The sequence below is a fragment of the Ochlerotatus camptorhynchus genome, unplaced genomic scaffold, assembly GCF_037179485.1.
Source record: "Ochlerotatus camptorhynchus isolate MF236.1 unplaced genomic scaffold, CSIRO-AGI_Acam_v1.1 ptg000330l, whole genome shotgun sequence".
NCBI lineage: Eukaryota > Metazoa > Arthropoda > Insecta > Diptera > Culicidae > Ochlerotatus > Ochlerotatus camptorhynchus.
Window position 1 is genome coordinate 12,253,674 of NW_027040818.1, and position 13,739 is coordinate 12,267,412.

Sequence of the window (13,739 nt, forward strand, 5' to 3'; positions counted from 1 at the left end):
ACCAAAGGGTATTCCTTAAAAAACTTGTTTTTAACTAAACAAGCTCAACTTTTATCACAGTTTACCCCCAAACAATGCGGATAAAGGGTCAAAATTTGGTCAATATCAACTTGACGTATTTCTTTCAATTTTGCATTTAAAAAACCTGAACACCCCTCATTTTGAAGGTGTGTGTGTGTAGAATGTTGCTCCTATTTTGATTTTGGAATTCACTCTTCAGTTGTCAAAATGCCGTCCAAGCAAGAAGAGCAGCGTATCAAAATTTTGCTCGCGCATCGCGAAAATCCGAGCTACTCGCACGCAAAGTTGGCAAAATCGCTAAAAGTTGCCAAATCAACCGTTACAAATGTAATTAAAGTGTTTGGGGAACGTTTGTCGACAGCCAGGAAGTCTGGATCGGGGGGAAATCGAAAACCGGAAGCCGCTGAGACGACAAAGAGAGTTGCCGGTAGTTTCAAGCGAAACCCTAACCTCTCTCTCCGAGATGCCGCAAATAAGCTGGGTGTATCGTCTACAACCGTGCATCGAGCCAAAAAACGAGCCGGACTATCGACTTACAAGAAGGTAGTGACTCCAAATCGCGATGATAAACAAAATACGACGGCCAAAGCGCGATCCCGGAGGCTGTACACGACGATGCTGACGAAGTTTGACTGCGTGGTAATGGACGACGAAACCTACGTCAAAGCCGACTACAAGCAGCTTCCGGGACAGGAGTTTTATACGGCAAAAGGAAGGGGAAAGGTAGCAGATGTTTTCAAGCACATGAAACTGTCAAAGTTCGCAAAGAAATATCTGGTTTGGCAAGCCATCTGTACCTGTGGCTTGAAAAGCAGCATTTTCATAGCTTCCGGGACTGTCAACCAAGAAATTTACGTGAAAGAGTGTTTGAATAAACGTCTGCTGCCTTTCCTGAAGAAACACGGTTGTTCCGTACTGTTTTGGCCGGATTTGGCATCTTGCCATTACGGTAAAAAGGCCATGGAGTGGTACGCCGCCAACAACGTGCAGGTGGTTCCCAAGGACAAGAACCCTCCCAACACGCCAGAGCTCCGCCCAATTGAGAAATACTGGGCTATTGTCAAGCGGAACCTAAAGAAGACCAAAAAAACTGCTAAGGGCGAGCAGCAGTTCAAGGCAAACTGGCTTTCTGCGGCGAAGAAGGTGGACAAGGTGGCTGTACAAAATCTGATGGCAGGGGTCAAGCGTAAGGCCCGGCAATTCGGATTTGGAAAAGCGGAAGCCTAACTGAATATTTTTCCTGAATTTTATACTAATTGAACTTGAAAAAGAAATTTAATTTGATTTTTTAAATAAACGATTTCACCGATTTACACGCGTTTTCCCTTGACCAAATTTTGACCGTATCACCCTTTAATAGAGAAAATGTGAATGGAAACCGCGTAAACGGTGTCCGTACTACGTGGGATTTGACTTAATTGGTTACAACATGGAAAATCTCGAGATCCTGACCAGATAGAAAATTACTGTCTTCAGCAAAGTTGTTCTAGAGATCATAACCTTTTTGCTGGTGAAGAGTAGTTCAGAAAATTCTCACTACGTGGTGCTAGTATATACGTGCAATTTCCACATATACTATAGCTCGAGTTCCCAACCAGATAGAAAGGTACTGTCTTCGGCATAGTTGTTCAGGAGATCAAGGCCTTTTCGCAAGTGGACAGTAGTTTAGAATTTTCTCACTACGCACCGCTAGTGTACACGTGAAATTCTCATATTTAATGTCTCAAGATTCTGACCAGATAGAAAGTTACTGTCTTCGGCAAAGCTGTTCAGGAGATCATAAACTTTTTGATGATGACATTTCAAAGATTTTGAATGGAAATACGAAGAGGCAAATTGCTCAATATAATTTTCAAATTTGCCCCAAAGTTACACTATTCTTCAAAATTTACTCTGAAGAATCATGATTGATTTTCTCAGAATGGTGTTGAAAAAAATATATTTGAAATTAAAAGTAGTAGTAGAACCCTTATGCTATACCATTCAAACCATTCAAATAACGTAAGGAGATCAAAAATTGGACGTAAAATGAGAGAGGTTTAAACAAAACACATTAGCATGTATTTTGGGGGTGTATTTAAGCTTATGATCGGGAGTGTAGGTTACTCAGCGCTGAGTGAACTGCGATTTTGGAAATTTCTCCAGACAACTGAGTAAAACAATCTCACGACTAAGATAGTCCTATGACTCGACTGGCTAACTCGTGTGTATATATGTTATGCATTTTATATTACATTACACATTTGAGACGAACTGAGTAGATTCTTCTCGTTTAGATTCAGGATAAGGTGTATGTAACCATAAATTCGACGTCACACTCCTAGCAGCGTAGGAATTGCGGTATAATGAAAGAGATGATAATTTCATATTATCAGGCCTTTTCTTTATGACTTTGGATGTACATACACACTTAGATTTTTTTGCCGAGGTGGGCACTCGGTATTTTATTTTGCTGGATCTCAACGAAAAATTTGCCACGTGGTGAGAAAATTCTTAACTACTGTCTACCAGCCAAAAAGTCTTGAACAACTTTGCCGAAGACATCAACTTTCTAGCTGATCAAGATCTCGAGCTGAATATGCGAGAAAGGCATGTATATACTAGCGCCGCATAGTGAGAAAATTCTACTTTTGTCACCCAACAAAAACATCTTGATTTCCTGAAAAACTATGCCGAATACATTTACTCTCTATCTGGATCTAGATATATTTTATATGCGAGAATTTCACATGTATAGTAGCGCCGCGAAGTAAGAAAATTCTGAACTACTGTCCACCTGCGAAAAAGCCTTGATCTCCTGAACAACTATGCCCAAGACAGTACCTTTCTATTTGCTCGGGAGCTCGAGATATTTTATATGAGAATTTCACGTGTATATTAGCGTCGCGTAGTTAGCAAATTCTGAACTATTGAGCACCAAGCAATAAGCATGGACAGCATTTGTGAAAGACAGTAACTTTCTATCTGGTCAGGATCTCGATATATTCCATGTTTTAATCAATTAAGTCAAATCCCACGTAGTATGGTCACAGTTTACGCGGTTTCCATATACATTTTCCCTATTATCCGCATTTTTAGGTGTTTACTGTAATCAAAGTTTAGCTTGTTTAGATCAAAACAAGTTTTTTGAGGAATACTCGATGGTTTCAGATCGATTGGTAATTCAGCAACAAAATGGCAATGGAAAACTCATGTGTGTTGTACAAAGTACAACAGCGCGAGTAACGGAGGGTTGAAATTTAAAAATTATTTTCAGCCACTTATTCTAAAATATAAAAAAATATGAGCGAAAAACATTTTCAGGCTTTGTTTTGAGGTTCCCCCTTAACTTTTGCTCGATGATTTTAATACATATTTTCATAGTTTAAATATTTGCTTAACTTGTCCACCATTTTTTTTCAACTGGAGCCCGTTGCGTATTAAATAAGGGTTCTACCACCACTTTCATTTCAAAATTTGGCCAATCCAATTCTGAGAAAATCATTCAAGATTATTCGGTGTAAATTTTAAAAAAACGCTCTAACTTTAGGTACACTTTTAGTGTACAAAATCTTAAAAATAAATTGTTACATTTATTTACCAACTAAGCTTCACTCAATAACTTTCAAATGAGAACGAAAATTGGACCTAAAATGATAGAGATATGAACAAAACACATTTTTTTGCGGGTGACCCCAAACTTAAGTTTCCAAAAGTTGATAAATTTTCAAGACCTGAAAGTTAACTAATTTCCTAGCAAATATTTCAAGCTATAGAGGTTTCCCAAAACAGAATTGTTCTAGTATCCATTATTTTAAAAATGTTTCGAGACTTTAGCACTACCAGAACAAATAGGTTTTTGCCTTAACTTTTTCTAAATATTCAGGGACTGCAATTCTGGGAGCTGATAAAAGCACGAAGATTATTGTTTTGATGACTATGAGAATGGGGAAAAAAATTCAAAACTGAAAATAAGGACAAGTTTTTTAAAATTATGATACTTCGAAAAGCTTCCAGGGACTCAGGGACGGTGAAACAAAATTGGGACTAGAAAACAATTTAAGACACCTGGAACCTTATCAAATTTCGAATACTTCAGAATTTAGCCGATTTTTCAAGCATCCAGAACATAAGCAATGTTCTAGGGTCGAAAAAGATTAGAGTCAGAACCTTATTATTTTTAAGACTTTGGACCATAGATAAATTAATTTTAGGCTTTGGGACAAAAATAAGCTTTCGGGACTAAGAAAACTTCACGAGATTCCGGGAGATTTCATGATTCCAAGAATTAGTAAAATGTTGAAGCAACCAAAATAGAAAAATTGTTTCGAAAATCGAGCGTCACAAACAAATTAAACCAATTAATTAATTAATTCTTTTGGGTTTAAACTTCTTTAGCCTTCGTTTAGGGACATTGAATAATTTGCAGATTCATGACTTAAAAAAACCAACCACCCATTTGAGCTGGTTAAGCTATTTTTTAGCTGAAAAAGCATATGTTTGCCTGAATAAGCTCTTATTTAGCTTTCAATGTTTGTTGCGTCATGTTCTGGTCTGGTGGAATTTAAAGGACCTCGAGGGCAAATATAGAGTTTCAGGTTTGGTGAATTTCTGGAACTAAACTAACGACGGACTTTCTAATGGATTTCCTGTGCTAATCAGCCAGCTGTTATGACAATTTTGGGGCATATCAGTGCTCGTTGATCCCAGTTAGATCTATGGTGACGAGACGTATCCTATGAGACTAGTGCGGATAGTTTTACGGCTGGGTTCCGTGCAGTTCAATTTCAGGTTCAATAATTTTAGCGTAAATTTCGGTACAGGATCAGGCGTCATCGGAAGTTCGAAAGGATTTCGAAGACAGAGCTCTTTTGGGAGCTTTCCTATAGACTCTTCTGGATTTACTCAAGATTAGCTTGACTAATTTTGAATGATGTAAAAGCACATTCCTGTTTTAACTTCAAAGACATATGATACATTTGCCGTGTTTCTACATTTGTTCATTCGCAGTGCTACTGCATTTGTCCCTTGAATTATTGCAGAGTTGCTAATCTTCTTGATCTATTATCTTCGGTTCATCCTATAAGAAGCCGATCCCACAAATATCGAAACGAAACGGTTTACAAACAAATAATACAACCACCTTTCCTACTTACCGGAAGACTTGAGCAGCTCCGGATCGACCAGATCCGTTAGGTCCGGCTCCTCGCCGTACCAGAAGATCCACAGCTCCTTGGCGGCCGTCAGCGATAGCGGCGGATGGATGACCGACCCGCCCGTCACCGGACCCTGTATACTAATGTCGAACACATTCTGGTCCTGTTCCGCGGGCTTGGGGGCGGCCACCCGGCGCCACACGCACAGGATGTCCACCTCGAGGCATTTCGAGTAGGAACGGAGCACCGGATCGTCCAGCGGGTAGCTGGACGCATTCGGCCGTTCACCCTGAACCAACTTACGCCATTTTATACCGCACAGATCAGTCTGGAAGGGAAAAAAAAACGAAGAGAAGGTTCAGAAAAAAGTTGATTAGAGTTCGATAATTTGAGTGAGCGGTAGCGCATAAACATAACAATACAAAACTGAAGAAAAAAAAACAATTGATACGGACAGCGCTCTCGTCGCGGCGCAGCAGTCAGTCGGTCTCTTCATTCAGCTGAGGTGGGAAAAACAATGCTAGAAAGGCGAAAGCTTATGTAAAGCAGTCAGTCGCATGCAGCAGCAGAAGACCGCTTTTCACTATGGCAATGCATTTACTGGTAGCTAGTAGTAGGCTAGTCTAGAAGGGCACGCGGGACGAAATTTTCCCATTTCTAAAATCAATATTTTCCGTTAGTTTGCGGCAAATATTACTTGACCGAAAGTGTTCTAACAAAACTAGAAACTGAGCGATGCTGTTAGACTTTGTTTCAAATGAAAAATATTGATTTTAGAGGGGACGAAATCAATGCGCCCCCCCCTAACGAACCGGTCTAGAAGTCACCGACCGTTGTTTAGTCATGCGACCTCCTTCGTCGCTCAAATCACGAAAATGCTAATGCTTCTTTAATCGAATGACGCGCGTTTTTGTACAGGAAAAATCCAAAACATCGCTACACCAACAACGACGTCGTTTTATTGCTCGTTTGCTTGCCCGCTGCAGCTCTTCACATTCACATAGTTGGCGTTGGGTCGGAAGTTTGTTAGCTGTAGTTATACCCTATAGGGGTCGTAGGTACAACTCCCGCCCGCCAACCGGGGCTTGAGTGCACGCGATGAAGTCACACGTGCATCCAACCAGCCTAGTATTTCCCTCATACACATACAAGCTGCGTTATTCCCTGTGCTGTGTGTTTGTTGTGTAGACCGCAGACGCGAATATGTATCCTCACCTACAATCAAACGCTCAGAAAGCTGTACACTTCTTGCTCGGGTGGTATTTCAGTGTTTTCCTTTCCGAATATAGGGGGCCAGTTGGTGGTAGTGAAATGGAACTTTTTTGTTTTCATCTCTCACAACGATTCGTAGCGGCTACCGCACAGAAGAGACGGCAAATCCGGCCGGAGCGGACCTTATGTAGTAGTTGTAATGCGAGCAAAAAGAGCCACTGACTGAGAGGTCGAGGACGGATCGTGGCGCGGTGTGGGATTGGAAAGGAAAAGATAGCAAGGTAAATAACAAGCGCTTGAGGAAACCCGCTTTTCGTCGACGAGCGAGCAGCGCATTCTCACGACCGAGCCATTGAGGTAGGTGAAGGTGAGGATGATGATGATGATGACGACGACAACGACGACGGCGGCGGCGGTGGAATCCAGCTAGCCCATCAGCAGCACACACGGGTTTTCAGCGTTTCATCGTTCGGTGTGGTTGGTATGTACAGTAGGTATGTTGTAGATATACGATCTACTTTTTTTTTGTGAGAATTGGCCGTCGTAGTCAGAAGAAGGTAAGACTATCGGTGGATGGTGAGTAGGTGGGAAGATCGGGCGGGCATGGCTGTGCCTGTCTGTCACTGTAGGTAGATCACAGCATGTGGTGCTGGAGAAGCTGCTGTGGTCCAGTGTTTAGCGCTGGAAAGATCCGGTGGTTGTGCGGTTTTGCTGGACAGAAGGTTGTGAGAGAGTCTCCTATACCTACAGGATCGATGTGTTATAATGAGAGGAGAAGTTGAAATTGAAATATATCGGCATCCACTGCCAGTATTATCAGGTTCATAAATGCATGGCTCACAGCGAATACATCTCTTAGGGCATCGATTACAGCATCATTTGTTAACAGGTTGCTATTTTTCCTATTCCGGCTTGAGTTTTGGGTGTTTCTCTCCGGACTCCAGTAAGTTGCTTCCATCTGAACGGGATTCACATACAGTGCTTTCACGAAATTGGCAATGTTGCTCATGGTTTGGGAACATGAAAACAAATTCTTCACTTCACTGAACATCTCAAATGTTTTGCTTTCAACTGCAACGACAAAGCAACCGAGCAGCAGGCAATGAACAAAGCGCACCGAAACAATAGCTTCTAGCGAATGTACGGACTATCGCGTGATTTATAACTGCTGCTGTCGGTCTCGACAACAGCGGAGAGTGAACTGGAGGAGCGAACCCGAATTAAATTCCTTCAAAATTCGATCATCTTGCGACTTATTTAAGGGTAATCTGATGTTCGAAGGAGCTTGTTTTGTTTTCCGTCGATCTTGTTTTCCGTACTCAGTACCAATGTTACCGACGCCAGGGAGGCAGCTCCCACATCTGGACCCTACCTATCGACCCATCAACTCATGGACCGGGGCCTCAGAAAATCCCGTCGGCGCCGACTGGGATTGAACCCAGGCCTTTTGGTGTGAGAGGCTATCACGCTTACCACTACACCACCCGATTTTGTCAGCCTGCAGATTTTGCTGAACTTTTTGGTTTTAAAGCAAATTACACCTAATTGTTTTGTCACAACAATAACGGAGGTAACCCAAATAAATCTCAATAATTGTGACACTGCACAGCTGTTGTGGCTTCCAATAACGGTAACTAGGTGGCAGAAAGAGCTGGGATAGCTGCAATACAAGTTATGGGCAGATACCCCATTCAAGAAGAAGGTTTCGTGACCGCCAAAATAAACAGAATCTTCATATGCAGTTGCTACGCACCTCCTAGATGGACGATGGAGCAGTTCCACCGAAGAGCTGATCGAACGAAGACTGGTAGTCATCGGAGGGGACTTTAATTCTTGGACAGTGGAGTGGGGAAGGATATGTACCAACGAGAGAGGGCACATTCTGCTGGAAGCTCTGGCAAAGCTGGAAGTTAGGCTGTTCAATGAAGGCACCTCCAGCACCTTTCACAGAGATGGCTGGGAATCAATTATCGACGTCACTTGCTGCAGTCTGTCGCTGTTGGGAATTGCAGAGTGTGCGAAGGATATACCCATAGCGACCATCAGGCGATCCGATATGGCATGGGCAGTACGGAGGACGAGAACTTGCGACCTGAAATGAAAGACGAAGGCTTTTGACAAAGATATTTTCTTTGAAGCACTCCGTGCGGACGGGGGCCCCACGGATCTAAACGCAGACGAGCTGACAGAAACGTTAGTGAGAGTATGTGACACAACCATGCCGAGCAAGCGGGAGAGATAACATACGGTGTCCAGTTTACTTGTGGAACGAGGCACTTGGCAGTTCAGAGAGCAAGAACAGAGGAACGTATAGGAATGTTCCGAGCGGCCAGGGCCGCACATAAATGGGAGATACATCAGAACAAGTCAAACTATTTCAAGGAGCTGTGTCGAGACGCTGATGCCAACATCTGGGACGACGCATACCGTGTCGTGATGGCGAAGATCAAAGGTCAAACGATGCGCGCTGAAATGTGCCCAGAGAAGCTGGAAGTTATCGTGGATGGACTTTTCCCGAAGCACGACCCAATGCATTATGGGCAAAAATGGGTCCAAAATTACCCAAAATTCAATATCTCAACAGCACGCTGAATTCCGGCCATGAAAAACAACTTTTTCGAAGGGAAATTGTCCAGGAAATCGATTGCACGTAGTCCCATAGACCGGAGAGCCTTGTAGGTATGTGTTTTGGACCATTTTACCCCATTTTCCCCTACTTTTTGGAGGAAATGTTTTTTCACAGCTCTATTTTTCGTAAAACATAAGCACTTTATGCATGGTTTTAGAAAACTATGTCTTTAAATAACAGTTCATGAGATATTAGGGGAATACGGGGTACACTGTATAGGGGAGTAAGGGGTCAATGTGAAAATACAATCAATGTTTTTTTTAATACAAAATCAATTCTTTTAAATATCATAATATTTTTCTGAAAAAAAAATTAATTAACTTTCATTTGGTATTTTGAGTTCCGTCATCAGCCAAACAGTTCAAAAGTTATAAATTTTAGAAAAAAATCGAAATTTTTTTTTTGCCTGCCCTAATATATAAATAGTCACCCTAATGACAAAATACAAAATATGGGTCTAATATGTTGCGATAAGGAACAAAACTACCAATTTTTACAAAATTTTGAGAACTACTATATCGTTTTGCTGTATACAGACAAAAAAAGTGAAAACTCTTTTAAAACAGATAGCAGTAAATTAAAACTTATTTAACCCCAATTAACCTTAAAATTTCGAAAAAAAAATCTGATTATTGCAGGCAACCCTGGGGTCATTCAAACAATCACATCGTTCAACATTTATATGAATTAAAAAAAATTTAGCGAGGGTTAACTTTTACCCCTTACTCCCTTATAAAGTGTACCCCGTATTCCCCTAATATCTCATGAACTGTTGTTTAAAGACATAGTATTCTAACACCATGCATAAAGTGCTTATGTTTTACGAAAAATAGAGCTGTGAAAAAACATTTCCTCCAAAAAGTAGGTGAAAATGGGGTAAAATGATTCAAAACACATACCTACAAGGCTCTCCGGTCTATGGGACCACGTGCAATCAATTCCCCGGATGATTTCCCTTCGGAAAAGTTGTTTTTCATGGCCGGAATTTAGCGTGCTGTTGAGATATTGAATTTTGGGTAATTTTGGACCCATTTTTGCCCATAGTGCAATGACCTGGCCACATACACCGTACGGAGAGGGAGAGATAGATAACGTCGAAGTCACTAACGAAGAACTCGTTACAGCGGCGAAAGGATTGAAGGTGAAGAAAGCTCCCGGTCCGGATGGAATACCCAACGTGGTGTAGAAAGCGACAATCCAGGCATCCTCGGACATGTCCGGGATGGTGCTGAAGAAATGACTGGACGAAGGTCACTTCCATGGATACACTCCCCAAGTAGCACTGCAAGTTTTATCGAGGTTTTAAAGCACTCTACAAGTCTAAATCCTAGTCTACTGAACTCTAAAACCCAAATTGTTACTTGGGGCGGGAAACTCTTGGAGAGAATCATCCTAAACAGGCTGCCGAAATGCACGGACAGTGAGCACGGATTGTCGGAGAGGCAGTTTGGATTCCGAAAAGGGAGAGCAACGATGGATGCAATTCGGACAGTGGTAGAGAGAGCCGAGAAGGCATCCAAACAGAAGCGGAGAGGAGATCACGGTGTAGTGATAACGTTCGACGTCAAGAATGCTTTCAACAGCGCCAGCTGGGAGGCCATCATCGAGCGCTGCATAGCACGAGGGTTCCTGACTACCAAGGCAGGATTCTAAGGAGTTACTTCCAGAACCGGGTTCTGGTCTACGAGACAGACATGGCATAGAGATCGGTTAGGATCACGGTGGGAGTTCCACAAGGCTCCATCATTGTTCCAATGCTCTGGAACGTGATGAACAACGGCGTGAGAACGCTGAAGCTGCCCAAAGGAGTTGAGATCGTTCGCTTTGCGGACGACGTCGTCTTGACGGTAACAGGCGAGACGCTGAAAGAGATGAACATGTTGGCGACCGAGCCAATCGACATGATTGGAAACTGAATGCAAGGAGCGAAACTGCAGATAGCTCACCACAAAACGGAAGTGTTGTTGATCAATAACTGTAAAGCAGTACATCGGGCAGAAATCACCGTCGGGGAGCACGCCATAGCCTCGAAGTGCGTGTTGAAATACCTGGGGATGATGATCGATGACTGCCTAACTTCAATAGCTACGTTGAATATGCCTGATTCGAAGGTCATCAACGCGGTAGCCAGAATCAAGCCGAACAACTCGGGACAAAGCACTAGCTAGAGACGGCTCCTGCCGAGTGTATCTACGTCGATACTGAGATATGGAAGTTCAGCCTGGGTTGCACCGCTGGAAACCCAGCAGAATTTAAGGAAACTGAACAGTACGCACCGGATCAACAAACCCTACGCAAACAGTTTTGCCCTTTGAAGACGTTTGGTGTACCCTTTGTTGTACACGGCGAAAAACCTGGAGAACAACCCAAATTTGAGTTTAGTTCACTCATAATCGCCAAAAGTGCAGGAACTCAGCGATGAGTAAAATTTGTCCCATGGTTTCCTGTGGAAAACCTAAAAAATCTGCCGGAAAATGAGGAAATTGGCGAAAATTTTATTCAGTCTCGGAGTAGTACCAATAGACTGAGTGAATCCAATCTTTACTTTTCTCAAATTCGCGAATTTTTGCCTGGAAAATCCTGGAAAAACCTGGGAAAACATGAGGCAATTTAACTCATCGCTGAGTTCCTGCACTTTTGGCGATTATGAGTGAACTAAACTCAAATTTGAGTCGTTCTCATTCGCCGTGTAGGTACCCAAATTGACAGTTACAATGGTGTTGTTGACCCAATGCCGGTTGGAAGCGTGTCATTTAAGATTTAGGAGGGAATATGTCGGTCGTGCAAACAAACTTCCCTAGCACAGACATCAAAGATCAAGTAAGAAATGAAGATTTTCGAATCATTATTTTCAATTTCCTTTTAACACTCCGAACACGATGCCTCCGGTAAGATGTGTAACGAAAAATTGGCAATGTTTGAAAAATCATTGCTCTGCAATTTATTGGTAGATTTTAAATCAATTGACACCGAATAAATCTTTGAAGTATGATGTTCCAAATGGCGCTTAAAGATTTGAAATTCGTCAATAAATGGCTGAGCTATGATTTTTCAAACATTTCAAGTTTACCGTTACACATTTTACCGGAGGCATAGTTTTTGGAGTGTTAAAAATGATCAATCGAAAATGGTTACGTCATCCGCTGTATGTGTACAATTATGTCACTTTCTGGACATGGGTGAAGTGCGATATTACAAAATATTTGTTATTGTGTATCAAATAACTGATTTCGCATATGCAAATGATTCAATTACTGAGTGATAGTAATAGCTAAACAGCGAGTCCGCTGATAAGATAAGCGTAGAAGTAAGGAGTTATTCAATCTTCCCCATTACAAAATTCTGCCGCCACCGATCAATACTCGTTGCACATTGTCAGCTGACGGCGGTGTCAATGATCGAAACTCGTATGCGTAGCCTCGCTCGAAACTAGAGCACAAAACAAAACTTTCCACGACCTCCTAAACACGCACAAAACTGGTGCACGATGGAATCGTTGAACTGTGGCAAAGCTCACCTACTGCACTCTATAGGAGAAGAAGATTCGAGTTGGAGGGTGCAGTCATCAGTCGTCGTCGTCGTCGCCGGAGCGTACAAAAATCTCTGTTGTTGTTGAAGTTATGTTTACGTTTTTTTTTTTCTCTCGCTTCGTTCTGTGCAAGTCCATCCACCCCGACAGCTCTTGAAGCAGCTCTCTTTGGCTTTGGTTTAATGCTATAACAGCTAATGCCAGTCGGTTTAGCTCATCGTGTAATCGCTACAAGTTTCTTTGCGCAACACTGCGCGACGCTCTTCGTCCGTCTTTTCCTTGCACAATATTTTGTCTAATTACTCTGAGGAGTTTCAACGAATCATATTTACGGTGTTTTTCGGTTCATTCCTCGGCATTTTTTTTTTTGCTTTCGTTTTTTCTACATCGACAATAGTTGTTGTTGTTGGACTGTACGTGCACATGTACGACTCTATTCATTATCCGATTGCGCTTGGTGCGCGAGAGCGAGGTCGATCCGAACCGGTCGGTCGGAGGAGGTCGGTGGACGAAACGAGCGGAAAGTTTGATGAACTCTGCTGGCTCCTCTCTCTCTCTATTTCTTTCATTCTTTCGCTCTAGCAGATGGTGACGAAAGAAGTGCATAATGAAATCATTTTTTTTTAGTGAGGAGATATTCAAATCTCGACTCGGTATATACTGAAATGTGATAGATTGGTCGATTGTTGAATGTTATGAGAAGAAACGGTTTCGTCATTGAGTTGGATCTTTGTAGCATGATCAACAGGTGTAGGGTTGCCATCAAAAGTAAGAAGATTTTGGATAGACAACGAATTTGTCTGCTTCTGGATACGAGGATAAAGATGATCATGTTGAGAGTAACTGTACGTGTACTTCGACCACTTTTCCCATACAAAGTTCGATGTTTTACTCCGGTAGCTCGATATCCTTCCTAACTCAATGGTTCATTCAATTTCATGAAAGGGAGAATTGACTGTAGAAGTCATGAACGTAATTTTGGCTTTGAACGAAAAAAAAAACTGATTTTGAATTTTTGAAAATTAATGACGTCAATAAAAAAAAGGGAACACTACCCAACAAACTTAGCAAAACTACAACGTGGCAAATAGATACAATTAACTCACTCCATTCTCCTCCACTCTAATTCAGTTCCGGATTCGACCTTCTCCCGCGAGTGTCACTGTACGCGCCTCAGCGCCTACATAATTCACGCAGAAAATAAAGATTGAAT

General features: G+C 42.1%; 2 protein-coding genes across 4 annotated transcripts in view; both read right to left on the reverse strand.

The window, feature by feature from the left end:
• LOC135708448 (transcription factor grauzone-like) overlaps nt 1–13,739 on the reverse strand; it is a 404,988-nt gene that overhangs the window by 212,982 nt on the left and 178,267 nt on the right. The window lies entirely within an intron of this gene.
• Nucleotides 1–13,739, reverse strand: part of skd (mediator complex subunit skuld) — a 170,398-nt gene that overhangs the window by 110,806 nt on the left and 45,853 nt on the right. For all 3 annotated transcript variants that reach the window (XM_065230348.1, XM_065230347.1, XM_065230346.1), the window contains exon 2: nt 5,157–5,484. In XM_065230348.1, the coding sequence (XP_065086420.1) occupies nt 5,157–5,484 (328 nt within the window). The remainder of the gene's footprint in view (nt 1–5,156; nt 5,485–13,739) is intronic.